This window comes from Oncorhynchus clarkii, chromosome 19, assembly GCF_045791955.1.
Source record: "Oncorhynchus clarkii lewisi isolate Uvic-CL-2024 chromosome 19, UVic_Ocla_1.0, whole genome shotgun sequence".
Lineage (NCBI taxonomy): Eukaryota > Metazoa > Chordata > Actinopteri > Salmoniformes > Salmonidae > Oncorhynchus > Oncorhynchus clarkii.
The window spans coordinates 37,041,932-37,066,843 of record NC_092165.1 but is presented as its reverse complement, the minus strand read 5'-3'; the positions used below and the strand labels follow the sequence as shown (position 1 = coordinate 37,066,843).

General features: G+C 42.3%; 1 protein-coding gene across 3 annotated transcripts in view; it reads left to right on the top strand.

Moving 5' to 3' along the window:
* Positions 1 to 24,360, top strand: part of LOC139375107 (DDHD domain containing 1a) — a 37,716-nt gene extending 13,356 nt beyond the window's left edge. For 2 of the 3 annotated variants that reach the window (XM_071116576.1, XM_071116574.1), the window contains 11 exons: positions 2,075 to 2,203; positions 5,854 to 6,001; positions 13,711 to 13,820; positions 14,358 to 14,464; positions 17,301 to 17,563; positions 17,743 to 17,818; positions 17,950 to 18,099; positions 18,399 to 18,463; positions 18,569 to 18,741; positions 19,060 to 19,269; positions 19,606 to 24,360. In XM_071116576.1, the coding sequence (XP_070972677.1) occupies positions 2,075 to 2,203; positions 5,854 to 6,001; positions 13,711 to 13,820; positions 14,358 to 14,464; positions 17,301 to 17,563; positions 17,743 to 17,818; positions 17,950 to 18,099; positions 18,399 to 18,463; positions 18,569 to 18,741; positions 19,060 to 19,269; positions 19,606 to 19,787 (1,613 nt within the window). In that variant the 3' untranslated portion in view covers positions 19,788 to 24,360. The remainder of the gene's footprint in view (positions 1 to 2,074; positions 2,204 to 5,853; positions 6,002 to 13,710; positions 13,821 to 14,357; positions 14,465 to 17,300; positions 17,564 to 17,742; positions 17,819 to 17,949; positions 18,100 to 18,398; positions 18,464 to 18,568; positions 18,742 to 19,059; positions 19,270 to 19,605) is intronic. The other variant, XM_071116575.1, reaches the window with a different exon arrangement.
* Positions 24,361 to 24,912: the final 552 nt, after the last annotated feature.

The window sequence follows — 24,912 nt, the reverse complement described above, 5'->3', positions numbered from 1 at the left end:
TAAAAAATACAAATACTATTTTGCCCAAAACATACAGTTCCAGTCAAAAGTTTGGACACCTACTCATTCAAGGGTTTTCCTTTATTTTTACTATGTTCTCCATTGTAGAATAATAGTGAAGACGTGCTTTTAAACTCTAAATAAATCACTGACCCTGTCACCAGCAAAGCACCATCACACCTCCTCCATGCTTCACGGTGGGAACCACACGTGGAGATCATCCGTTCACCTGCTCTGCGTCTCACAAAGACACAGCGGTTGGACCCAAAAACCTACAATTTGGACTCATTGGACCAAAGGACAAATTTTCACTGGTCTAATGTCCATTGCTTGTGTTTCTTGGCCCAAGCAAGTCTCTTCTTCTTATTGGTGTCCTTTAGTAGTAGTTTCTTTGCAGTAATTCGACCATGAAGGCTTGAGTCACGCAGTCTCCTCTGAACAGTTGATGTTGAGATGCTTCAGAGTTCAAGTAGGAGACACATTTATTTGGGCTGAAATCTGAGGTGCAGTTAACTCTAATGAACTTATCCTCTGCAACAGAGGTAACGCTGGGTCTTCCTTTCCTGTGGCGGTCCTCATGAGAGCTAGTTTCATCATAGCACTTGATGGTTTTTGGGACTACACTTTCAAAGTTCTTGAAATATTCCAGATTGACTGAACTTCATGTCTTAAAGTAATGGACTGCCGTTTCTCTTTGCTTATTTGAGCTGTTCTTGCCATAATATGGACTTGGTCTTTTACCAAATCTTCTGTATGCCACCCCTACCTTGTCACAGCACAACTGATTGGCTCAAACGCATTTAACAAGGTACTCCTTTTAATTTAAATGCATTCTAGATGACTACCTCATGAAGCTGGTTGAGAGAATGTCAAAGCTGTCAAGGCAAAGGGTGACTACTTTGATATGTTAAACTTATTTTTTTAACCTTTTATTTAACTAGGCAAGTCAGTTAAGAACACATTCTTATTTTCAATGACGGCCTAGGAACAGTGGGGTAACTGCTGGTTCAGGGGCAGAACAACAGATTTTTTCCTTGTCAGCTCGGGGATTCGATCTTGCAACTTTTCGGGTTACTAGTCCAACGCTCTAACCACTAGGCTACCTGCCGCTACATTGTATTATTCTACAATGTAGGAAATAGTAAAAAGAAAAACCCTTGAATGAGTAGGTGTCCAAACTTTTGATATTTGTTTAACCCTTTAGTATGTGTACTTTACTGTATTTGTACTTGGGATATCACTTTTCAACAGTACAAGTAAAAACAATCGCTGGAGGACGTCTTTTAATGTCCACCTCTTCTAGGAATCCTTTTGTCCTGGACATTTTAACACTGTCCTTTTAATCCCTCCTGATTGTCTCTATGCACCCCAGGGTTCAGTCTGGACCAATACCAAAGTACCCGGTCACCTCTTCACGTACTGTACCATACAGTGAATCTGTGGCAATAAAACCTCAATGTGACCAGCTCAACCCAGTCAACCGGTTTTCATTTATCGTTCATGTTTTCACTCTTACATGCCCTGTTGCTGTTGCCCGCTAAGATAATGAGGCTGAAATCTAATCTAGTCCTCTGTATGATCTGCACAATCTGAGTGTAGCCCATCCACATTGGTGATCGAGCTTACCATAGAGACCCAATTGGGAATTGTGTGGTACAATATTATTTCACATAATCTACTGTACACATTCAATGACACCCAAGCAATCAATGGGCGGGTAACAGTTGAAATATGCAGACTTTGTGAACCTTTGTGCTTCTTCAATATGTACTTTTCTGGTTCTCTAGTGACCCTCTGCAGATCAATGCCTTAGGGTGTATTTGATCGAGCACTAGACTACACCAAACTTTCTCCTTGTGGAGTTGTACCATGAGGAATTTGTAATCACAATTTTGATGAGTAATTTGATGTGTATTTTGTCTTTCCCCCTGCATTTGTTCATTGTTCCTCTTGTCCTTTTTCTGCTTGCTCTCACATCTCGTTCCCCCCTTCCTTGCTTTCTAATTTTTCCATCCCTCCATTTTGCCCCTTCCTCCCTTTCCTACTTCTCCATCCCTCTCTTCTTCCTCTGCAGCTGTCCACAGTTTGAAATTGAGTCGGACCCACGTGGACTGGCACAGTGTGGACGAGGTCTACCTCTACAGCGATGCCACCACCTCCAAGATCGCCCGCACTGTCACCCAGAAACTGGGCTTCTCCAAAGGTTAGAGGTCACTGACTGACTGCTCACTCTTCTGTTGAACCCTTCCTCCCCTTCCCCACCCCAATATCAAGTCAAGTGAAGATGAAGAGGTGGATCTGGCATGAGTTCTCAATCTCCTCTGACACACAAACCCACTACCGCTGGAAATCTCCTAAAGGCTGTGTTGGCCAGCCAGCAAGCAGCTAATCCTATTTGCCTATTGTGTAGAGCAGGTGTTCTCAAAGTGGGGTCAGCGGACCCCTGAAGGTACTGTAGGGGTCGCGGCCAGATCAAAAATGAAAGGGACAAGGGATCTGTGAAAAAAGTTTAGATGGTGTAATACAATAAAATATTATTCTACAATGTATGTTTTTAACCCTGGGCAACATGGGCCTGGGAGGCTAACGGATATTGGTATCCACAGTACCCTGTCAGGGTACAACTCAATACTTTTAAGTATTTCCCCTATTTATATACACTATCGGTCAAAAGTTTTAGAACACCCCCATTATTCCAGTTTTTATTGAAATGTAAGCAGTTCAAGTCCAGTGAATAACCTGAAATGGTACGAAGGTAAGCGGTAAACTGCCAGAGGTTTTAAAAAAAGTTTCAGTTACTGAAAAATAATGTACAATTAAAAAATAAAAAGCCCTTTTCAGGGAACAAGCAATGGTTTAACAACTTACAGCTGTTCTGCAGCAATGAATTAAATTAAGCCTTGAAAGTTGATGCTAACAATTCCTGCAGGTGTCCCAATTTTTGTTGATTACTTACAAAACCCTCTCTGTATAAAATCAGTGTTGGAACAGACTGTTACTACATCCTCTTAATCATTATTTTGACAGTATTGTACTGCAGGAAGTAGTATATTGCGATCATAAAAAAGGAAGGAAGGAAGACAGACAGACAATTATAACCCTTAAAAGTGTGGATCTTTCCTTTAGAGAAATTACAAAGAAGCCAAGGTGTCAGTGAGTACAATTTCCTAGACCATCAAAAGGCACTTGGAAACTGGAGGAAACTCTGACCGGAAGAGATATGGCAGACCCAAAACCACAACAGAATCAGAAGACAAGTTTCTGAGATAGGTGGCTCACAGGACAACCGCTTCAAGCACAGCTTAACACTGGTCGAAGTAAGCAAGTCTCCGTTTCAACTGTGAAGAGAAGACTTCAAGCTGCAGGTTTGACAGGTCGAGTGGCAGTAAGAAAGCCATTGCTAAGATGGCAAAATAAGAAAAAGAGGCTTGACTGGGCCATGAAGCATCACCAGTGGACTACTAAAGACTGGAAGAAGATCTTATGGACCGATTAATCAAAATTTGACATCTTCAGTTCATCACGCAGGGTTTTTGTACGCTGTCGAGTAGGCGAAAGGATGGTTCCTCAGTGTGTTACATCAACTGTCAAACATGGAGGAGGAAACGTGATGGTCTTTTGTTGGATCCATAGTCGGCGACTTGAACAGAGTAAGTGGCACCCTGAACCAAAACAACTACCACAGCATTTTGCAGCGCCATGCAATATCCTCTGGTGTATGCTAAGGCAGGGGTTCATCCTACAGCAAGAAGTAACCCAAAACAGCCTGGAGGTATGTCAGAACTACCTTATATGAAAATAACAAGACGGTAGGCTACAAATCATGGAATGGCCAGCACTGTCTCCAGGCTTAAACCCCATCGAGCTGGTTTGGGATGCACTGGGCAGAAGGGTGAAAGCAAAGCAACCTACAAGTGCACACGTTTTGTGGTAACAATGTGGTAACAATTCCGTTATTTATGTTTTATCTCCAATTGTTTATTCGTTCTATGCTTTAATTTCAGAGTACATTAAACTGTGAATTTCAATAAAAACTGGAAAAATGGAGGTATCCTGAAACTTTTGACTGTTATATATATCAAAAGTTTGGGGTCACTTAGAAATATCCTTGTTTTCTATGAAAACTTACATGAAGTAGTTGCAAAATTAATAGTAAACATAGTCAACATGTTGACAAGGTTATAAATCATTATTTTTAATTGAAAAAGTAATTGTGTCCTTCAAATTTTGCTTTCGTCAAAGAATCCTGCATTTGCAGCAATTACAGCATTGCAGACCTTTGGCATTCTAGTTGTCAATCTGAAGAGATTTCACCCCATGCCTCCTGAAGCACCTCCCGCAAGTTGGATTGGCTTGATGGGCCCTTCTTAAGTACCATACAGTCAGGTTGCTCACACAACAGCTCAATAGAGTTGAGATCGGGTGACTGCTGGCCACTTCATTATAGACAGAATACCAGCTGACTGCTTCTTCCCTAAATAGTTATTGCATTGTTTGGAGCTGTGCTTTGGGTCATTGTCCTGTTGTAGGAGGAAATTTCTCAAACTAGACACTAATGTACTTGTCCTCTTGCTCAGTTGTGCACCGTTGTGCTCCCACTCTCTCCATTCTGGTTAGGGCCAGTTTGCTTTGTTCTGTGAAGGGAGTAGTACACAGCATTGTACGAGCTCTTCCGTTTCTTTGCAATTTCTCGCATGGAATAGCCTTCATTTCTCAGAACAAGAATAGACTGACGAGTTTCAGAAACGTTCTTTGTTTCTGGCCATTTTGAGCCTGTAATCGAACCCACAAATGCTGATGCTCCAGATACTCAACTAGTCTAAAGAAGGCCAGTTTTATTGCTTCTTTAATCAGAACAACAGTTTTCAGCTATGCTAACATAATTGCAAAATGGTTTTCTAATGATCAATTAGCCTTTTAAAATTATGAACTTGGATTAGCTAACACAACGTGCCATTGGAACACAGGCATGATGGTTGCTGGTAATGGGCCTCTGTAGCTATTACATAAAAAAAATCAGCCGTTTCCAGCTACAATAGTAATTTACAACATTTAATGTCTACACTATTTCTGATCAATTTGATGTGATTTTAATGGACAAAAAATTTATAGTTTTTTCTTCATAAATGCACTACAATTTTAAGCTTTAAAACTGCAATGTTTTCTCTCTGCCTTGTGGCAAAATGTGTAGAATTGCAGGATATTAGCTTTAAAGCTGCAACAACAAAAACTCTCTGCCCCATGACAAAATGTGGGCCTTTTAAATTGTTCGTTCCCAGGGCCAAGACTTGGTTTGTCTGGCCATGCACTGCCAACGTCATAGTAAAACTCCTTGTAATGCAATTTTTTAAATGTATCTCACTCTAGTTGTGTTCTGATTATGAGGGGGTCCCTGATGAATTTACTATCACAAAAGAGAGTCCCGACACCAAATAGTTTGAGAACCCTGGTGAAGAGTAGTGTTAGCATAGGAAGCCAGCCACGCATGCAGCCTGAGCCACAGACACAGCGGGAGGCTTCCAGTATCCTACTGCCCCTGTAAACTCAGTCACCTTATTACTACTTTCAGATATAGGATGGCCTAGGATGTTCATCACCATAACTGTATGCATGTTGTGTGGTCATTTCATTGTGACCTCTGTGAAATGTAATTTCACGGTTTGAGTCTATCAAGCCTTAATCATGAATCAAGACTTTACCAATGTTGAACACAAGTGAACAAACGCTGATGAGCGAAACATTGTTGGCATTTGTTGGGCAATGTGCAGCCACCCAGTATGTTGATATTTTCCTGACACTGTCCCTCTCTCCACTGCCTGTTCACCCTGTCTCCATCCCCTGTCCCCTCTGTAGCCTCCAGCAGTGGTACACGGCTCCACCGGGGCTATGTGGAGGAGGCCTCCTTGGAGGACAAGCCCCCCCAGACCACACACATTGTCTTTGTGGTCCACGGCATTGGACAGAAGATGGACACAGGACGCATCATCAAGAACACTGGCATGTGAGTGCTCTCTCATTCACTGTGTTCATGTTGTAGTTTTCTACTGGGAGACATGGTGCTGCCAACATTGTGGAGGGTCATGTGTTGAACTCTATATCTATGGCTCTGAGGTAACATAGTATGCATCCCAAATGGCCCTATTCACCCTGGTCAAATGTAGTGCACTATAAATGGAATAGTGTGCCATTTGAGACATAGCCATGTTGTTTTTTCTACTGTTTGTGGAGAGGCTGGGACAGTTGGCTCTACTGTGGGATGATGTAGCTACATGCACTGCTGTCTGCTGATCGGGTGGCATGAAGCTTCAGCCCACACGTCTTGATGTGGGTTTCCATGGAGATGTGAATCGGTATGGAATGTACCACAAAGTGTTTGTCTGTTTGAGAACATGTTCACACACACACGTATGTTTGAGAATGCACACCTGTCTTAACGTGGATGTGTCCTGTTCCTGTCCTAGATCTTATTCGTTCATAATTTGGTTGATTGCCCCAGCGCTGGACTTAGACCGAAATAGGTGCCTGTACTCATTTTTGGTGCCGGTACTGTTTACATTTAGGTGCAGGAGCTCCGCAATACTTTTCAGCTAATATGTTATAAGAGTAACAGGAGCTCAAGCAGTAGAACATTTGAGGTGCCGTACTCCGCTCTGGTGAGCTCCTGCCCAATTCAAACACTGGATTGCCCTCTTGATGTCATTCTATGAGACGTTTATCATGTCAGACTGGTTAGGGCACAGCTTTCACTTAATTGCATCGTCATGATGTTCACCAGATGCTATCTTAGGAATGCAAGTAAGTTATTATCAAATCCAATTTGATTTGTCACAAACACATGGTTAGCAGATGATAATGCGAGTGTAGCGAAATGCTTGTGCTTCTAGTTCTGACAATGCAGTAATAACCAACGAGTAATCTAACCTAACAATTCCACAACTACTACCTTATACACACAAGTGTAAAGGGATAAAGAATATGTACATAAAGATATATGTATGAGTGATGGTACAGAACGGCATAGGGTAGTACAGAATGGCATAGGCAAGATGCAGTAGATGGTATAGAGTACAGTATATACATATGAGATCCATGTGTAGGCGATGCTGACATATGAGATGAGTAATGTAGGGTATATAAACATAAAGTGGCATAGTTTAAAGTGGCTAGTGATGCATGTATTACATAAAGATGGCAAGATGCAGTAAATGATATAGAGTACAGTATATACATATACATATGAGATGAGTAATGTAGGGTATGTAAACGTTATATTAAGTGGCATTGTTTAAAGTGGCTTGTGATACATTTTTCCATCAATTTCCATCAATTACCATTATTAAAGGGGCTGGAGTTGAGTCCGTATGTTGGCAGCAGCCACTCAATGTTAGTGGTGGCTGTTTAACAGTCTGATGGCCTTGAGATAGAAGCTGTGTTTCAGTCTCTCGGTCCCTGCTTTGATGCACCTGTACTGACCTCGCCTTCTGGATGATAGCAGGGTGAACAGGCAGTGGCTCGGGTGGTTGTTGTCCTTGATGATCTTGATGGCCTTCCTGTGACATCGGGTGGTGTAGGTGTCCTGGAGGGCAGGTAGTTTGCCCCCCGGTGATGCATTGTGCCGACCTGGAATTAAACATCAAAGTTAGTATTTAGGTCAGAATTATGTAAGGAATAATCACACAGTGCATATATCAAATGCCATAGTCAACTTTATCATATTTTTCTTGCCAAGGTAGTATTTACCTTCATCCACATTCTCTTTTGAACCTCCCCTTTCCACTTTGAAAGGTATTTTCTTGCCCCATTCTCCATCAGGTCACTCTTTATGCCAATGACAAGGTGGCTAGTTAATTTGGCCAACAAGCAGAGATAATATAGGGAGCTAAAAACAGGAGATTAAACATTGTTAGATTCTGGGTTAGCCAAAGCAAATGGGCTAGCTAGCTAGTTAGCTGCCTAGCCATTTCATTTGCACTCACCCTCAAAAAACATATATCTGAGAAATACTTATCTTACTCCATGAAATATATTATTACAAAGGCAGAAGGTAATTAAAGTGCAATTTACCTCTGAACCCACCAACAAAAATCTCCTTTGGAGTGAAGACGTGCACTTCAAGAGCCGTGGTGGAGATACGGGGTTTGACTAACAACTTTGAGAGCCAATGGACTTAGTTTTGAAGACAAGCTATTTTTTATACATTTCATTGGTCTTGCAGACATAAAAGGGAACCAATAGTATAAATTCTTGTAAAACCTTTACATTTTAAATTACATTTTGAGTGAGAACATTTTAATCTGACAGCGACAATATACAGTGCCTTCAGAAAATATTCATACCCCTTGATTTAGTCCACATTTTGTTGTGTTACAGCCTAAATTAAAAATGGATTTGTTCTCATCCATCTCCACACAATACCCCATAATGACAAAGTGAAAACATGTCCCAATAAATTGACAAATTTATTGACAATTATATATTTCTAAGTATTTACACCCCCTGAGTCAATTATGTTGTGACTCTTTCTGGGTAAATCTCTAAGAGCTTTGCACAACTGGATTGTTCAATATTTTGAAATTATTTCCAAAATTATTCAAGCTCTGTCAAGTTGGTTGTTGATCATTGCTAGACAGCCATTTTCAAGTTTTGCCATAGATTTTCTAGCCAATTTAAGTCAACTGTAAATAGGCCACATTCAGTGTCTTGGTAAGCAACTCTATTAGGCTTTGTGTTTTGGGTTATTGTCCTGCTGAAAGGTGAATTTGTCTCCCAGTGTCTGTTGGAAAGCAGATTGAACCAGGTTTTCCTCTAGGATTTTTACTGTGCTCAGCTCTATTCTGTTTATCCTGAAAAACTCCTTAGTCCTTGCCGATGACAAGCAGGCCCATAACCTTATGGAGCCACCACCATTTTTGTTGTGTTGGATTTGCCCCAAACACAATGCTTTTTTAAAAACAGTTTTACTTTAGTGCTTTATTGCAAATAGGGTGCTTGTTTTGGAATACTTTTATTCTGTACAGGCTTCCTCCTTTGCACTATGATTTAGGTTAATATTGTGGGGTAACTACAATGTTGTTACGTCTTCAGTTTAATCCTACCACAGCCATTAAACTCTAACTGTTTTAAAGTCACCATTGGCCTCATGGTGTTGTCCCTGAGCAGTTTCCTTTCTCTCTGGCAACTTAGTTAGGAAGGATGTCTGTATATTTGAAGTGAGTGGGTGTCCTGATACACCATCCAAAGTGTTCACTTCACCATGCTCAAAGGGATATTCATTGTCTGCTTTTTGTTTTTGATCTACCAATTAGTGCTCTTAGTTGCTAGGGATTGTAAAACCTCCCTGATTTGTATGTCACGTGCTGAATACAACAGGTAGACCTTAGCATGAAATGCTTACTTACAAGACCTTAACCAATTCAGAATTTTAAGAAAGTAAGAAAATATTAGCAAAAAAATTACGAAAAATACAAAAAGTTATACAATACAATAATAACAGCGAGGCTGTACACAGGGGTTACCGGTACCAAGTCAATCTGTGCGGGTATAGGTTAGTTGAGGAAATATGTACATGTAGGTAGGTTTAAAGGGACTATGCATAGTTAATAAACAGCAAGCAGCATAAAAAAGGGGGTCAATGCAAAATGCATTCAGCTATTTTGTCTTGCTCATGTTGAGGGAGAGGTTGTTGTCCTGATACCACACGGCCAGGTCACTGACCTCCTTGTAGTCTGTCTCATCATTTTCGGTGATCAGACCTACAACTGTTGTCGTCAGCAAACTTAATGATGGTGTTGGAGTCGTGCTTGGCCACGCAGTCATGCGTGAACAGGGAGTACAGGGGGGGACTAAGCATGCACCCGAGGGGCACCGTGTTGAGGATGTGTGTCGAATGTGTTCCTGCCTACCCTTACCACCTGGGGGTGGTCCAGGATCCAGTTGCAGAGGGAGATTTTTGTCCCAGGGTCCTTAGCTTAGTGATGAGCTTTGAGCACATTATGGTGTTGAACACTGAGCTGTAGTCAAAGAACAGCATTCTCACGTAGGTATTTATTTTGTCGGTGGGAAAGGGAAGTATGTAGTGTAATAGATTGCATCATCTGTTGGGTTGGTATGGTGTTTGAGCCATGACCAGCTTTTCAAATCACTTCATTGCTACAGACGTGAGTGCTACGGGGCAGGTTACCTTTGCGTTCTTGGGCAAAATAATTATGGTGCCATGCACTGAGTACGCCTCTTGGTAATCTGTCTGGACCTGCGGCCTTGTGAATGTTGACCTGTTTAAATGTGTTCATCACATCGGCTACGGAGAGCATGATCACACAGTCGTCCGGAACAGCTGGTGCTCTCATGCATTGTTCAGTGTTGCTTGCCTTGAAGAGAGCATAGAAAGCATTTAGCTCTTGCGGCTGTATTTCCGATTGTAACCCATATTAGTTTGCAAGCCATGCCACGGAAGCTCTAGCCTTTAGCTCAGTGTGGATGTTGCCTGTAAATCCATGGCTTCTAGTTGGGATATGTACGGTCACTGGGGATGACATCGTCAATGCAGTTATTGATGAAGCCGGTGACCGATGTGGTATACTGCGGATGAATCCCGGAACATATTGCAGTCTGTGGCAGAAAAACAGTCCTGTAGCTTTGCATCCACATCACTGGACCACTTCCATATTGATCGAGTCACTGGTACTTCCTACTTTAGTTTTTGCTTGTAAGCAGGAATCAGGAGGACAGAATTATGGTCAGATTTGCCAAATGGAGAGCTTTGTAAGCTTCTCTGTGTGTGGAGTAAATGTGGTCTAAAATTGTTTTTTCTTTTTCTGGTTGCACATGTCAAATGCTGGTAAAAATGAGGTAAAACGGATTTGTTTTCCTGCATTAAGTCCCCGGCCACTAGGAGCGCCGCTTCTGGGTGAGAATTTTCTTGTTTGCTTATGGCCTTAAAGCTTGTTGAGTGCTGTCTTATTGCCTGCATCGGTTTGTGGTGATAAAATAGACAGCTACGTAAAAATATATATATATAATATTATCTCACACTATATCTCACTGTCAACGTCCTCTCACTGTCAACTACGTTTATTTTCAGCAAACTTAACATGTGTAAATATTTGTATGAACATAACAATATTCCGCAACTGAGACAAACTGAACAAGTTCCACAGACATGTGACTAACAGAAATGGGATAATGTGTCCCTGAACAAAGGGGGGTCAAAAGTAATGGTCAGTATCTGGGGTGGCCACCAGCTGCATTAAGTACTGCAGTGCATCTCCTCCTCATGGACTGCACCAGATTTGCCAGTTCTTGCTGTGAGATGTTACGGAGGCAAAAGATCCGACCATCACCCCTGGTGAGACATCCGCAACTTGTCAGTGAAGAGCACTTTTTGCCAGTCCTGTCTGGTCCAGCGACGGTGGGTTTGTGCCCACAGGCGATGTTGTTGCCGGTGATGTAAGGCAGGTCCTCACCAGACAACTGGCCTACAAGCCCTCAGTCCAGCCTCTCTCAGCCTATTGTGGACTGATGGAGGGATTGTGCGTTCCTGGTGTAACTTCGGCAGTTATTGCCATCCCGTACCTGTCCCGCATGGGAAACAGTGTTTAAACCCTTTACAATGAAGATCTGTGAAGTTATTTTGATTTTTGTGAATTCTTTGAAAGACAGGGTCCAGAAAAAGGGACGTTTCTTTTTTTTCTCTCGTGTGTGTGTGCACGCGTGCTCTCTACATCAGGAGAGCAAAACCTCAATACTTCCTTAATATTAGAGGTCACACACCAGCTGTTTTTGACAAATAGACACAGCATACCACCCATCGTCTTACCAGAGGTGTCTGTTCTGTCTTGCCGATGCACGGAAAACCCAGCCAAATGTATATTATCCATGTCCTTGTTTAGCCACAACTGAGTGAAACACAAGATATTACAGTTTTTAATGTCCCGTTGGTAGGATATTCTCGAACAGAGCTCATCCGGTTTATTCTCCAGTGATTGCACGTTCGCCAGTAAGACGGATGGTAAAGGTGGATTATTCACTCGCCGAGTAATTCTCACTAATCACCCGGATCTGCGCCCCCTGTATCACTGGAGTGTTATGCATGGAACTTTAGATTCAGCAGTTACTACTACATAAAAAAAAAAATTAAAATTCTAATGAGATTTTTATAATGGTTAGCTGAAGCCGAATAGTCACAAAAAAGATTAAGCGCCAAAACTCAAAGTGGGCAAGATATACAGTGCCTTCAGAAAGAATATACACCGCTTGACTTTCTCCACATTGTTTTGTTACAACCGGAATTTAGAAATGCTTTTTCACTGGCCTACATACAACACCCCATAACGTCAAAGTGGAATTATGATTTAACAAATGCATAAAAAATTAAAAGCTGAAATGTCAATAAGTATCCAAATCCTTTGTTACGGCAAGCCTAAAAAAGTTCAGGAGTAAAAATGTACAAATGACATTGACTCAATCTGTGCAATAACTGTGTTTAACATTAATTGTATATATATTTTTTATATATATATATATATATATATATATATATATATATAGCGCCTAGAAGGTTCTGGAATAACACAACTGCCCAATGCCGGCCCTTTACAGTAGCACAGAGGGTGCTGTCCCTCTCTCTGCCAGGGGCTTAGGGACGCTTAGCAGGTAGCAAAAGTAGACCAAGTCAGGCCAGCCCCGACTGTAAGCCTCATTCCCTACACTGCTAGGATCAGGCTATTGGCTTTCTCTCAAGCCTCAAGAGGAAAGATCAGCTATGTCTAGCCAGCTGTCTTTCTCTCTCCCCCTCTCTCTTCCATTTCTCTCTCCCTGGAGACTTGGCTGTGTCTCACTCTCGAGCAACACTCAAAAGCTTTCAATCGACATCATCCTTCCTTTCTATCTCTCTCTCAGCCAATTCTCTCTTCCCCCATCTCTCCTTCCATACTTCTCCTCTCCATTTAGGAATAATGGCTGCTTGTTCTGAGGGCATTAAGGACAGCCACTCGGTACGATCCTCTTCATGTGTCAGAAGAGGTTTGTGTTAAGACCATTAAAGCCAGTACTACGACCCCGTTCACCAGTTAGCCGCTCAAGATAAATTCTGCTTGCCAATGATATGTGACCTAGCCTCTAAACATAAAAGCCCACTATACAAGTGCAAAAAAGCCCACCAGACAGACTTCATGATAGACTGCATTAGCGCCAGGTTGCGTCACAGACCAGTTCACCTTTAGGCCGAAGTCACTCCCCGGTCGGCCCTGCAATGTCAACAGCAGCCACACTAATTTTGTTTGTGTAGCTAACGTAGTACGCTAACGTAGCCTGCTAGCAGCCATTGTGAGTGAATGGACTGTGTCAGTGAGTGGTAAAATGGACGCACGTCAGTCCTCTCAAACATACATAGTCATAAGTGAAAGGGAGAGCAAACACAATGCACAAAGGATTCCCTGGTTGACTTGGAGTGTATATGGACCATATTGTAAAGCCATTCACCCAGCAGTAATGATGTACCGGTAACAACCTGCTGCCGAGGATGTTTGCTCACAATAAAATGTGTGGATGTTGGTATGTTTGTTTGTTTGTTAGTGTATTTTTCAACATTTCACAGAGCATTAGGAAAAACGTAGATGAAATGCGATCTATAGAATGATACCTTTTTAAGATCGAACAGCAAGAGACAATCCTTGTGCACATGGCAACTAAGGTGTGTGTGTATGTGTCCAGGCTAAGGGAGGCAGTAAGGAAGATGGAGGAGAAGCACTTTTCGGAGCACACAGAGGAGCACGTGGAGTTTCTGCCTGTAGAGTGGCGCTCCAAACTGGCACTGGATGGGGGTAAGGTTAATGCTTGTGTGTGTATTGTGTGTCTGTTCTGAGTTGTGTATTTCTGTATGTGTTGTCTTGTTCTATCCTCGTGTGGTCCTAAAGTTCCCACAAGGATAGTATAACAAGGAAAATTATCCCTTGTGGGGACATTTCTAACATCCCCATGAGGACGAGGCTATTTTAAGTTTAGGGGTTAAGGGTGAGGAGTTGGGTTTGGGTTACGGGTTAGGTTTAGGGTTAGGAAAATGTTTGATTTTCAATCTTAGGTCCCCAAGCTGATGGAACATACACAATTGTTTTTCTATGTACTATCCTCTGCCTGTCCTGTCTCATACTCCCTATAATTTCCTAATATGTCTGTGATGCACATAGTAAAGTTATAGAATAGATATAGATACTAACTGTTTTAGCCAAGTTAATAGGTGATTTATTGATCTGAATATAATAGATTAATAAAAATAGAGGGGCTGAACAAAGGCTTTCCCATAAAAAATACGTAAATATATCTAGATGGTATTGATGGCTGAATTGTGTGTTTTCCTGCAGATACAGTGGACTCCATCACCCCAGACAAGGTGCGAGGACTGAGAGACCTGCTCAACAGCAGTGCCATGGACATCATGTACTACACCAGCCCCTTGTACAGGGACGAGGTGAGACTGAAACACACATACACACACACACAGTGGGTTTAATCCCTCATCTCACTTGACGAGCAGCCCAGTGACGCGAACCTACCAGATGAGCTAAATGCCTTTTATGCTCGCTTCGAGGCAAGCAACACTGAAACATGCATGAGAGCACCAGCTGTTCCAGACGACTGTGTGATCACGCTCTCCATAGCCGATGTGAGCAAGACTTTTAAACAGGTCAACATTGACAAAGCCGCGGGGCCAGACTGATTACCTGGACGTGTACTCAAAACATTCGCGGAACAACTTGCAAGTATCTTCAATTACAATTTCAACGTTCAGTCTGCATGGTCAATACAGCACATGCAAAAATGTTGATGACAACGATGCTGTTTTCACTTTGCTTCTTAATATAAACCCACCAGCGTTCTATAATGACACTATTAGCTTGTGTTTCTTCCATCTGCGAAAAGCTAGTTTGTCTTTTCTTAACAAGTTGTTCCTAAATCTTATACGCAGCTGATTGTTAGCCGCTAATGCTAAGCACTAGCTAGCTGGCTGGCTAATAAATGTACTGAGTAAGAGCAAGCGTAATTAGAAATACAGCCTGATAATACCAGTGATGGTGTAGACCTAAATTAGCATGTTGTTTGTGCAACAGTGTCTTCTAAATTCGAGGTAAACACAAAGCAGATATATGTTAGCTTCATGAAGTAGCTAAGAGGAAACATTCAATGTTGTCAAAGATTATAGGCTCCCCTAGGAAACACCTATCAACACATTAGTTCCTGTCACAATAACTCCTCCCTGGCATTTTCATTCATTGTCATGTCAAACACTATTAAAAGTGCCCACTATTATATTCCAACTATAATTAGAATATACATTATTTTTCCCTGATTCCAACCATTAACCCAAGTGTTTTGCTCTAAATCACAAGTCAATCTGCAACTTTTGGTTAAAAATAAGGCTCAGATTACTTGCCCATGTCGTGCAGCCCAACGTGACAGTATGGAAATGATCTCAAATGTAGAAATTTATGAAAATTATGATTTCTTTGGGGGGGTTGAAGTTTAATTAAACAGTACAGTATAAAACAATCAGAATGGAGAAAGACTCATTGAAATCACTTAGAATGTATGTGTTGCCACCCTAGGATCACTCACTACTCATAAAGCAAATGTACAACTTTTATTATTAAAAAACTAAATAACCATCATACCGTCCATTTTTTTAAAATGTAAATACTGTGATACAATATTTAGACCGTATCGCCTAACCTGCCTAAATGATTACCGCCCCGTAGCACTCATGTCGGCACCATGAAGTGCTTTGAAAGTTTGGTCATGGCTCACATCACGCCAGAAACCTTAGACCCACTCCAATTCACATAATTCCGCCTCAACAGATCCACACACCAATTCTGCCTCAACAGATACACAGATGACGCAATTTCAATCGCGCTCCACACGGCCCTTTCCCACTTGGACAAAGGGAACACCTACGTGGGAATGCTGTTCATTGACTACAGCTCAGCGTTCAACACCATAGTGCCTACAAAGATTATCATTAAGCTAAGGACCATGGGACTAAACACTTCCCTCTGCAACTGGATCCTGGACTTCCTGACGGACCATCCCCAGGTGGTAAGGGTGGGCAAAAACACATCTGCCACACTGATCCTCAACATGGGGGCCCCTCGGGTGCTTGCTTAGTCCCCTCCTGTACTCCCTGTTTACCCACAACTGCGTGGCCAAGCACGACTCTAACACCATCATTAAGTTTGCTGACAACATTAAGTGGAAGGCCTGATCACCAAAAAAGATGAGACGGCCTATAGGGTGGAGGTCAGAGACCTGGCAGTGTGGTGCCAGGACAACAACCTCTCCCTCAGTGTGAGCAAGACAAAGGTGCTGATTGCGGACTATAGGAAAAGGAGGACCGAGCACGCCCCCATTAACATCAACGGGCCTGAAGTGGAGCGGGTCGTGAGTTTCAAGTTCCTTGGTGTCCACATCACCAACAAACTATCATGGTCCAAACACACCAAGAGAGATGTGAAGGGGGCATGACAACACATTTTCCCCCCCATGAGACTGAAAAGTTCTACAGCTGTACCATCAAGAGCATCCTGACCAGTTGCATCACCGCCTGGTATGACAACTGCTCGGCATCTGACCACAAGGCGCTACAGAGGGTACTGCGACGGCCCAGTACATCCCTGGGACCAAGCTTCCTGTCATCCAGGACCTATATACTAGGCGTGTCAGCGGAAGGCCCAAAAAATTGTCAAAGACTCCAGCCACCCAAGTCATAGACTGCTCCCTCTGCTAACGCACAGCAAATGGTACCGGAGTGCCAAGTCTAGGACCAAAAGGCTCCTTAACAGCTTCTACCCCCCCCAAGCCATAAGACTGCTGAACAATTAATCAAATGGCTACCTGGACTATTTACATTGACCCCCCCCCACCAAGCCATAAGACTGCTGAACAATTAATCAAATGGCTACCTGGACTATTTACATTGACCATTTTTTTTGTTTTTTGTTTTTACACTGCTGTTACTCACTGTTTATTATCTATGCAAAGTCACTTTAAAAATTACCACGGCTAACCCCCGGACATTGACTCGGTACAGGTACTCCCTGTATATAGACTCGTTATTCTTATGTAAATGTATTGTTACTTTTTATTTGATTTAGAATATTTTGTAAATATTTTCTTAATTCTATTTCTTAAACTGCATTGTTGGTTAAGGGCTTATAAGTAAGCATTACATGGTAAGGTTGTATTTGGTGCATGTGACAAATAAAATTAGATTTGAATTGACCCTCCCCTTACCTTCTTTTGATTTCCAGATCACCAAGGGCCTGACGTCAGAGCTGAACCGCCTCTACACCCTGTTCTGCTCCAGGAACCCAGAGTTTGAGGAGAAAGGGGGCAAGGTGTCCATCGTGTCTCACTCCCTGGGCTGCGTGATCACCTTTGACATCATGACAGGCTGGGACCCGGTGAAGTTCTGTCTGCAGGAGCATCAGGATCTGGAGGAGGAGCTGGACTTGAGATGGGTCTCCTATGAGGAGAGATGCCTGCTGGACCAGCTGCAGCTCACCAGGAACAGGTAGGCAGGGTGGTGGGTCATGGGATGGGTGTCTGTCAGTCCTCTAAACTGTGACAATCTCGACTGTGTCTAGAGACAGCTTGGGGGGTGTGTGTAGGAAGGCGTGTGGTATGAATGTTTTGTTAATGGTCTGAATACTACAGGAACAGTATTACTCAAACTCCCCCTCTCCTCCTCAGGTTACGAGAGCTGGAGGATCAGCTTCAAGGCCTGGAGGCCTCCAAACCGCTAGCACTCCCTGCTCTTAAATTTAAGGTACACTCTGCTAACTGCTCAAAAGCAATCACCCAGGACACAGAACCCAAGGTGTTAATGTAAGAAAGTAACAAGATGACTAGCAAAGATGTGAAGGAAGGATATGGTGTCTGTTTCTTCCTCTTCCCCAGGTGGAGAACTTCTTCTGTATGGGCTCTCCCCTGGCAGTGTTCCTGGCCCTGAGAGGGATTAGACCAGGGAACAGTGGAGAACAGGACCACATTCTGCCTCGCTCCATCTGCCAGAGGCTATTCAACATCTTCCACCCCACGGACCCAGTGGTGAGACACACACACACACACACACCGCGATGCCCTTCACCAGGGCTATTCTATTGGACTTGGAGGGCTGAAACACCAGGTAGTTGTTTCTACCGGGTAGTTGATTGCATTATAAATCAGTCCCTGATTAGAGTGGAAAAAATGTAAAACCAGCATCGAAGCCCAAATTTGAATAGCCCTCTCCTAACCCTCAGCTCTGAGCCTTGATCATCTTATGGATGATTATACAGAGGGATTTTTCCTGACCAGAGGATAGACTGGGTGCTAGACTGACTGTGAATGGTTTGTCCCTCCTGCAGGCCTACAGACTGGAGCCCCTCATCCTTAAACATTACAGCAACATTGCACCTGCACAGATACACTGGTAAGAGTTCACAAAGTTCATTCATTTAATTCATTATCTTGTTACATATGAACTTATGAAACTAGTACTTACTTTATGGACAGTGACATGTTTTTCTTGTCCTAGGTGTAGTGCTATAGACCCCACGCCGTACGATGAGATCCGTCCCACCTTCATTAACCCGCAGAAGGACCCGACGTCGGACACAGAGAGCATCCCCAGCCCCACCACCTCCCCTGTCCTGGCCAGGAAATACTATGGAGAGTCTATTGCCAGCATGGGCAAGGCCAGCATACTAGGTACATCTGTCAGTCATCTGGTTGATTCTCTGTATAGAACTTTGTTGCATCAAATAACCATGCATGTTGCATGCACATTATAATGACCTTAAACGCTTGAATAGGAGTGCCTTCATTACCTGCACACATGACACAGATTCAAACAAAGCTAGAACAGAAAGAATCAACTTCATTGTAAGATTACCTCACTCAGCAGGTTCCCATAGATTTTACAGCCAGTCATTTGTCTGGGTCTACTTCACTCACCTTTGTTGCACCCTGTCTAAAATTAAGCCTTTGCTGTTTTCTCTCCTCCCCCTCTCTGTCTTGTCTGTCTAGGAGCGGCCAGTATTGGTAACAGTATAGGGAAGGGAATAGGAGGGATCCTGTTCTCTCGGTTCTCTCGGTCTGCGCCCTCCGGAGTGTCCTGTGCCATCGAGGCAGGGACCCCAGAGGGGGAGGAGCTGAAGAGGACCGTCGATAGCCAATCAGATTACGGCCTGTCGTCCACCTTGTCCCAGTCCCCCTCCACACTCATAGACCCCTCAGGTTAGTTCAACTACATTTGTGTACAATTGTTTTGAGTGGGGAAAAAATTACGGATTCAGGAATAATTGTATCGTGATCCATGAAATAACAAGTGCCCTTTCCCACCCCTTTCAACCCCCCTAAAAGTTATTTGTTTTATTTAAATAATTGTGGAGAAGGAATACATCATGCTAATTCACATCAATAAGAGTGCTTGACAGTTGCAAGCCACTGTCCATGTTAACTTTTAAGTACCCTTTTGAATGTGTAGCAGGTAGGCCTATGACAGGTAGGCCTATGCGGTATACAGTAGTTAGTCTAAAATGTATTCTCACAGTGAGTCTCTTTGTTCTACAGTGGAAATGGAGCGCCGCATCGACTTTGAACTCCGTGAGGGCCTTGTGGAGAGCCGCTATTGGTCAGCGGTGACCTCTCATACAGCCTATTGGGTCTCACACGATATTGCGCTCTTCCTACTGACGTTCATATACAAGCAGGCCAACGTGCCGCCACCCACAGACAGTCCTGACCCAGAGTAAACACACAGAGCGACTTCACCATGTCCACACGCACACATAGCATCTTTATCACCCTTTGTTACTCCATTCTCTCTAACTAGTTTTATACTGACACACTTCTACTAACACACAGACCTCCTTTCGTACTGTTTAGGATGGATACACATTCACCCAAGGGTGACACATTGGATTATGGCCCCCTAAGGGGGGGCAGCCTGCCTGTCACTGTGATGACCAGTCCCAATGCATGCTCTGTGAAGCATGGGGGATAGTAGAGTCCTCCATCTATCCTTCCAGCCGCCAACGAGTATGTCAGAGATTTCATTGCACGCTCCCAAAGGCGTCTCCTCTTCCTCTTAAGATCAGTCTCTGTCTGAAACTGCTGCCCTCTCGGATGTACCAGTCTCGAACTCCCCCCACCATCTCGAACTCCCCCCCCCCCCCCCCATATGTGTAGCAGGCATGGTTCAGCCATAGTTCAGCCCAACCCAAAGCTCTACTCTCCTCCACAGACTCTTTATGGAGCTGTGGGATGCACAAGCCAGCCTGGACCTCTCGGTAACCTCCCTCATCCACACTGGTCTGTATTTTCTTACCCTGAGTTACGTTTCCATCGACAAGAACCCGGCTGGATACTGGGACCCTCAAATAATGGAAAGACTTATGAAGGAAATGAAATTTGTGTAACTTTGTCTCAAAACGTATGTTACTGTCTGAGCGAACTCAATGCAACTTTCAAAGGGGTCTAAATGTTATTTCTATAATAGAATGTTAATATATTTCACTAAGAAAATAATACTACAGTTTGTTTTTTCTTTATTTGTTTTGGAAATGTAAAAAAAAAGTGGGAGACGAACTCGTTCGCTGTACTTCGAGTTAGTGTTCCTCCTTTTCATTACCATTTGACCATCGAGTGACTTTTACGAAGAAGTATCAATTGACAGAAGTGAGCATGAGCCTCGCACAAAGCTCTGCAAAAAGCCATTTTCATTTTTTTTATACAACAAAGTTATTAGATGACGTACAGTTTAAGTCGGAAGTTTACATACACCTTAGCCAAATACATTTAAACTCAGTTTTTGCAATTTCTGACATTTAATCCTAGTAACAATTCCCTGTCTTAGGTGAGTTAGGATCACCACTTTATTTTAAGAATGTGTTTGAAGGTAGGCCTTGAAATCCACAGATACACCTCCAATTGACTGAAATGATGTCAATTAGCCTATCAGAAGCTTCTAAAGCCATGACATAATTTTCTGTAATTTTCCAAGCTGTTTAAAGGCACAGTCAACTTTGTGTATGTAAACTTCTGACCCACTGGAATTGTGATACAGTGAATTATAAGTTAAATAACCTGTCTGTAAACAATTGTTGGAAAAATGACTTGTGTCATGCACAAAGTAGATGTCCTAACTGACTTGCCAAAACTATAGTTTGTTAACAAGAAATTTGTGGAGTGGTTGAAAACAAGTTTTAATGACTCCAACCTAAGTGTATGTTAACTTCTGACTTCAACTGTGTAACAGCATTACCTTATGTCTTTGGTTTTAGTAACTGAATGGTGCTGTGTGGCAAACTGTTTTCTTTGAGGTGCATTTGAAGGTCTCATCTTTGGCTCCAGGGAGTGAGTGGCACTGGCTTGACTTTCACTTGATTTTCAGATGACGTTCATACAATGTCAGCAGGACATTCAAGTGACACAGACATCCGTCCATGTTAAAGTCAAGCTTGGTGAGTGTCATTTTGCCTGTAGCCAGCCTTGACTAGTAACTTACATTATTGTCATTAAATGTAATTTAGTTTCTCTTTTAGTCACCGAGAAGTAATGTTAGGTCCCTGTATGGAGCTCTGAAATGTACCCTCCATTTTATGTTACAGAGCAACTTTTCATTCTAACCAAAACACAGGTGAAGTCAGTTCTGTTCAGATGGATAGTCTGAAGTCTAATTTGCTCCTAATGTATACAATTAAAGTGTCAAAGAGAGATCATGTCAATGCTTAATCCAGGCTGTATCACAACCGGCCGTGATTAGGGGTTCCATAGGGCGGCACACAATTGGCCCAGGGTCGTCCGGGTTCGGCCGGTGTAGGCCGTCATTGTAAATAAGAATTTGTTCTGGACTGACTTGCCAAGTTAATTTTGTGGTTGGAAGGAGGAGCTGTCACTCACAGGTTTGAGCCAGTAGAAACTCTCCTAAGAAACCTTAAAGGTTATTAACAGGAAGTGACCTTCAGGCACTAAAATATTTACATTGATTCCCTGATCAATAAAATGGAAAGAGGATGTATATATTTTTTATCCAATGTATTTTTAATTATCATTTTCAAATATATAGTAGTGTTAACATAGATCCCTTAAAGGTCCAATGCTGCTGTTTTATCAATATCAAATCATTTTGGGGTAAAAATGAAGTACTTGGTTAATTAAAAAGGTCCTATAGAAAAAATTGCTTCTTAGTAAAGAGCAATTTCTCAACAAGAATTTGTCAAGGACTGTCTGTGAGTGGTTTTAGTGGGGAGGGGAAACTGAAAACTATCTCTTATTGGCAGAGAAGTTTGGAACTCTCTTTTTTATTGGACTATTAACGAATTTACGGCCTGGTGATGTCACCAGGTAAGCCAGAACTCAATCCAACCAAAACAGGCAGACTCTTACACTAAAAGGGCATTATCATCGTTTTGAAAATGTTCTACCTCATAGTGTGGAAATGTATATAAAACACAGGGAAATTAAGTTTTTGACTGCACTGGGCCTTTAAGGGAACAGGGAATCCAGCAGGTGGCCAAATATTACTGTTATTTTATGCGTGCTTTACTCTTAATGGCTAAGCCAGTATGAACAGAGCATGTTGAAATACAAGGGCGTTTTCCCTCTACGAAAGGGCTTCAGGTTAGTTATTCAGCTTTAGTCACTTTTTCCAAGAACAATATGCAAAGCTAAACAAGCTCAGTACATTTGTTTATGGCTCAGAAAGAGAAACATGATGCCTGAATCACTTTGCATCCCATCTGGTCATTTTAAATGTAAATGTGTCTCATCTGGGTTATTGCAGTGTTGCCAACAGATGTTTGAAATCCTAAAGCTGCATTCAAATGGTCTGGCACTGGCTGCTCATTATCTAAAAAAAAAACACAAGGCATGTTTTTAAATAAACCGTTTTTTGCAATAAGATGCGGGATGATGAAATGGAACTAACCTCAAATTAACTTGTGTGTTTGTGTGTGCTGCTCACTGCACATTGTCATTGTAGCGTTCCCTGTATGTCCTATGCTTTGTTATCTGAATAACAGTCTAATTAATTGTCTAATAATATGTATAGCACACACTCTTGCTAAGGGCTGGGGTCTAGTAATCCACACAATGGATTTCTTTTAGTTTTTATTTTGAATGTGCTCATTTGGGATCATTGCAGAAGAGTGGCGTGCATGTTAGTGGGGCCTATTTTGTGAATCAAATCAAGTGGACTCAGACCAGGCTGCCTTGAAGAGGACCAGATAACAACTCTTGATGTCATGGGCAGTAAGGGAAACTGACTTGGAGTTGTTCAGAATGAATGTTGATGGTGTATACACATTCTCAATGGCTATAAATGTCACGAGCGCTTTAGACATGGATCTTATTGCTTTTGTGTGTTTCTGTTAAATGTCTGACTGAGGTGAAAGACTATGCCTCTTTTCTGCCATTTAAATCAAGTTGTTTCCATATTGGGCAGTCATGCAACTAATTCTCTCTTATGAAGGGTTTGAACACTCCCCAACATGTTGTTTTGAGTATACTGGTCAAGGACAGTTTAACTGATGTCTCTGCATGCTAAAATGATACTTGCTGGGTATGGGGTTTAGATTGATGGTTGGAGGGGGCTATCATAATTGTGGTTGGTTAAAGTTCCGATACATCAGGCCAGCTATCACAAGGTGAACCTTATTCAAATACAGGCAAGCACCGAATGTCAACTGTGTTCGGAAATATATTGGCTGAAGAAATTAGTTTAAATAGTTTGATGTGCACATTCTGTTTTTTGTTCTGTTTTGATAATGGTCTTGGGACTTTCTTGTCAGGGAGGTTTCACAAACCTCAGGGATATGTCTGTTATATTGTCTGACCATCTCAGCTCTGAGCATTTAGTGAAGCCACAGGGAAGTCAAAGTACAGTAGCTAGCTGGTCTATCACAGAGTCGCCCACAGTTTGAGAGCTTTGGTTCACCTTTGAACCCTAAGGGATCATCTGTCAAACCAGTTGTGTTCAGTAGGGCACACTGTAGAGAATACAGTATGTTTGGGATGAAATATAGACGTCAGTGTTCTTATTAGATAAGTTCTGATAGTACCGCCTTGTTTTCCTATTACAAAACAATTTCCACCTAATGATATGCCCCAGAGCTCTCGCCTTTCAGATTATGTCCACAGAATGAGAAGTACCATCTTGGAATGTCTGCATTGTCTTGAGTCGAATGTATGAACTCAACCTTTTTCAGTAAGACTGTTACTTTAACTTTCTGCTGGAAAAGTGACTCCCTAGAGCTGTTCAATAACCCACCATGCCTGTAATCAAACTGCCATCCAAAACATTTATTTTATTAAAACATTTTTCTTATTTTATTCTTTACTCTCCCATCTGCTTCTTTTTAAAGTTGTTCTGTCATGTCCCAATGATGATGATGATATCTGAGAGGAAGGTCTGTACTGACCTCTGGACTGTCTTGTCTGTCTGAATGAGAAGTGCTAAAATGTGTGGGAGGGGGGTCTGGGACGAGGCTGAGGGAGGAAGATATTGTCAAAATATTAAGCAGGAACGATTCGCTAGTTTCCAGGTTCTGTTGGAGCACTATACTGCTATTTGTTTTCTTTGAACCTTAGATCAAATTCTTTCCTCTGCACTGCACAGACTTTCCAACCACACCACAATAGCTGATTGATAGTTTATGAATAGAGCTTTGTGTGATTGAAGATATTGGGTAACACTTTTTATGTATCTAGATTGGTACAGTAGTTGAATCCAAGTGCACTTAAACAATATCTGTAAAGCAGAGTTGTGATTAGTTAAAAGTTAAGTGAATGCAACAAACACTGGACTGCAATACCTATGGCAAAAAAACCTGGCAATACCATTGGTTCTAGCTTTGGCCACAAGATGGCAATCCTCCC